At 52.3% G+C, this 2,106-nt stretch overlaps 1 protein-coding gene across 1 annotated transcript in view; it reads right to left on the bottom strand.

Moving 5' to 3' along the window:
* Positions 1–2,106, bottom strand: part of ZAN (zonadhesin) — a 71,883-nt gene that overhangs the window by 56,830 nt on the left and 12,947 nt on the right. Inside the window, 2 exon segments of the mRNA XM_011943959.1 lie at positions 192–276; positions 562–833. Coding sequence (XP_011799349.1) covers positions 192–276; positions 562–833 — 357 coding nt within the window.

The raw sequence follows: 2,106 nt of genomic DNA, 5'->3' as shown, positions 1-2,106 counted from the left end.
TGTTAGCCAGGATGGTCTTCATCTCCTGACCTCGTGATCCGTCTGTCTTGGCCTCCCAAAGTGCTGGGATTACAGGCTTGAGCCACCGCGCCCGGCTAGGACCTGCATTTTAAGCAGGTCATAGAGAGAAGCCTGGGGAATGGTGATCTCAGGGTACTGCCCCCTTCCTGGAGCCTGGGCTTTGGTCTTACCTGGACAAGTCCCAGGATTGATCAAGATGAAACCCATAGCAACCACAAAGGCCATGTTGCTGCCCCAGATGGCCTTGAAAGTCAGCTGAAGGCGACAAGGGAGAAAGACAGAGAGAGAAACAAAATTGAATCTCCAGCAACTCTGTGATTCCACTGGGCATAGAGTCTGTCCTCTGCCAAAACGTCACCTTGTTCCAGCCTCAATGGTCCAGCCCTGTCCCGGCCCCTTTCTCACTTTCCGTAACACGAAGTTCCCCTTTTCTTGGCTCTCTTTCCAGTTCTCCACCTCTTCAGCACTGGTGGCGCCACCAGATCCCAGGCATTGGCCCTCTCACCCCACACAAACAGGACCCCCGCCTCTGTATCTCACCTGCATGGGCTGTTGGTGTCCTGAGGGGATGGTGACAGAGGTGTTCTGCCAGTAAGGGCGCTGAGACCCCACGCGTTTCCAGAGAGGAATCGGAGGGCTCCCCGCAGGACTTCCCAGGAGGAGTTCGAGCATGGTACCCTCCCCAAGGCCATACATGTGGTACGCGAACTCCACGCAGATGTCACCCGGAGCGCAGAAGGTCCGGCTCACCAGTCTGGCTGACTGCCCTGCCTGGGAGAACTTGTCAGCCTCAAGGTAGATATAGTGACCCCCTGGGCAAAGGAAGGGAACAGGCAAGATAAGAAGCCTGCACAGGACATACCAACTGCTGCTTTAGCAAAGCTTCGCTTTCTGAACAGGGATCTGAGCAAACACTCAAATTCCCCAGGTCATAGCATTATTTTTTCCGCTCATTTTAGACATCTAACATCTAACTAAAGAAGGTGGGGTCACAAAGAAAGGGAAAAGCGGCCATGCACAGTGGCTCACGCCTGTAATCCCAGCACTTTGGGAGACCGAAGCCGGCCGATCACGAGGTCAAGAGATCAAGACCATCCTGGCCAACATGGTGAAACCCGTCTCTACTAAAAATACAAAAATTAGCCGGGCATGGTGGTGCATGCCTGTAATCCCAGCTACTCGGGAGGCTGAGGTAGGAGAATCACTTGAACCCGGGAGGTGGAGGTTGCAGTGAGCCGAGATCACGCCTGCACTCCAGCCTGGTGACAGAGTAAGACTCCATCTCAAAAAAAAAAGAGAGACCCAAACCAGCAACCTAGATTACACTCATTAATGTCGCGCGTGCGTGCGCGTGTGTGTGTGTGTTACCCAGGCTGTTACCCAGGCTGGAGTGCAGTGATACGATCTCAGCTCACTACAACCTCCACCTCCCAGGTTCAAGCAATCCTCCTGCCTCAGCCTCCCAAGTAGCTAGGATTACAAGTGTGCGCCACCATGTCTGGCTAATTTCTGTATTTTTGGTAGAGGTGGGGTTTCACCATGTTGGCCAGGCTACTCTCAAACTCCTGGCCTCAAGTGATCCACCCGCCTCAACCTCCCAAAGCACTGGAATTACATGTGTGAGCCACTGCACCCTGCCCTCATTATTGTCTTTTTAAAAAATTATTTCTTTTTATATTTTTGTAAGACAGAATCTCACTTTGTTGCCTTGATTGGAGTGCAGTGGTGTGATCTCAGCTCACTGCAGTCTCTGCCTCCTGGGGTCAGGCAGTTCTCCTGCCTCAGCCTCCTGAGTAGCTGGGACTACAGGTGCACACCACCACTCCCGGCTAATTTTTATATATTTTTAGTAGAGTCAGGGTTTCACTATGTTGCCCAGGCTGGTCTGGAACTCCTGACCTCAAGTGATCAGCCTGCCTTGGCTTCCCAAAGTGCTGGAATTAAAGGTGTGAGCCACCATGCCTGGCCTATTTTTTTATTTTTATTTTTTAGAGACAAGGTCTCACTCTGTTGCCCAGGCTGGAGTGCACTGGTTCAATCACAGTTCACTGCAGCCTCGACCTCTGAGCTCAAGCGATCCTCCCA

This window comes from Colobus angolensis, unplaced genomic scaffold (genome assembly GCF_000951035.1).
Source record: "Colobus angolensis palliatus isolate OR3802 unplaced genomic scaffold, Cang.pa_1.0 Scaffold222, whole genome shotgun sequence".
Lineage (NCBI taxonomy): Eukaryota > Metazoa > Chordata > Mammalia > Primates > Cercopithecidae > Colobus > Colobus angolensis.
Note: the sequence above shows the minus strand (reverse complement) of the source record. Positions and strands in the feature narration are given on the sequence as shown.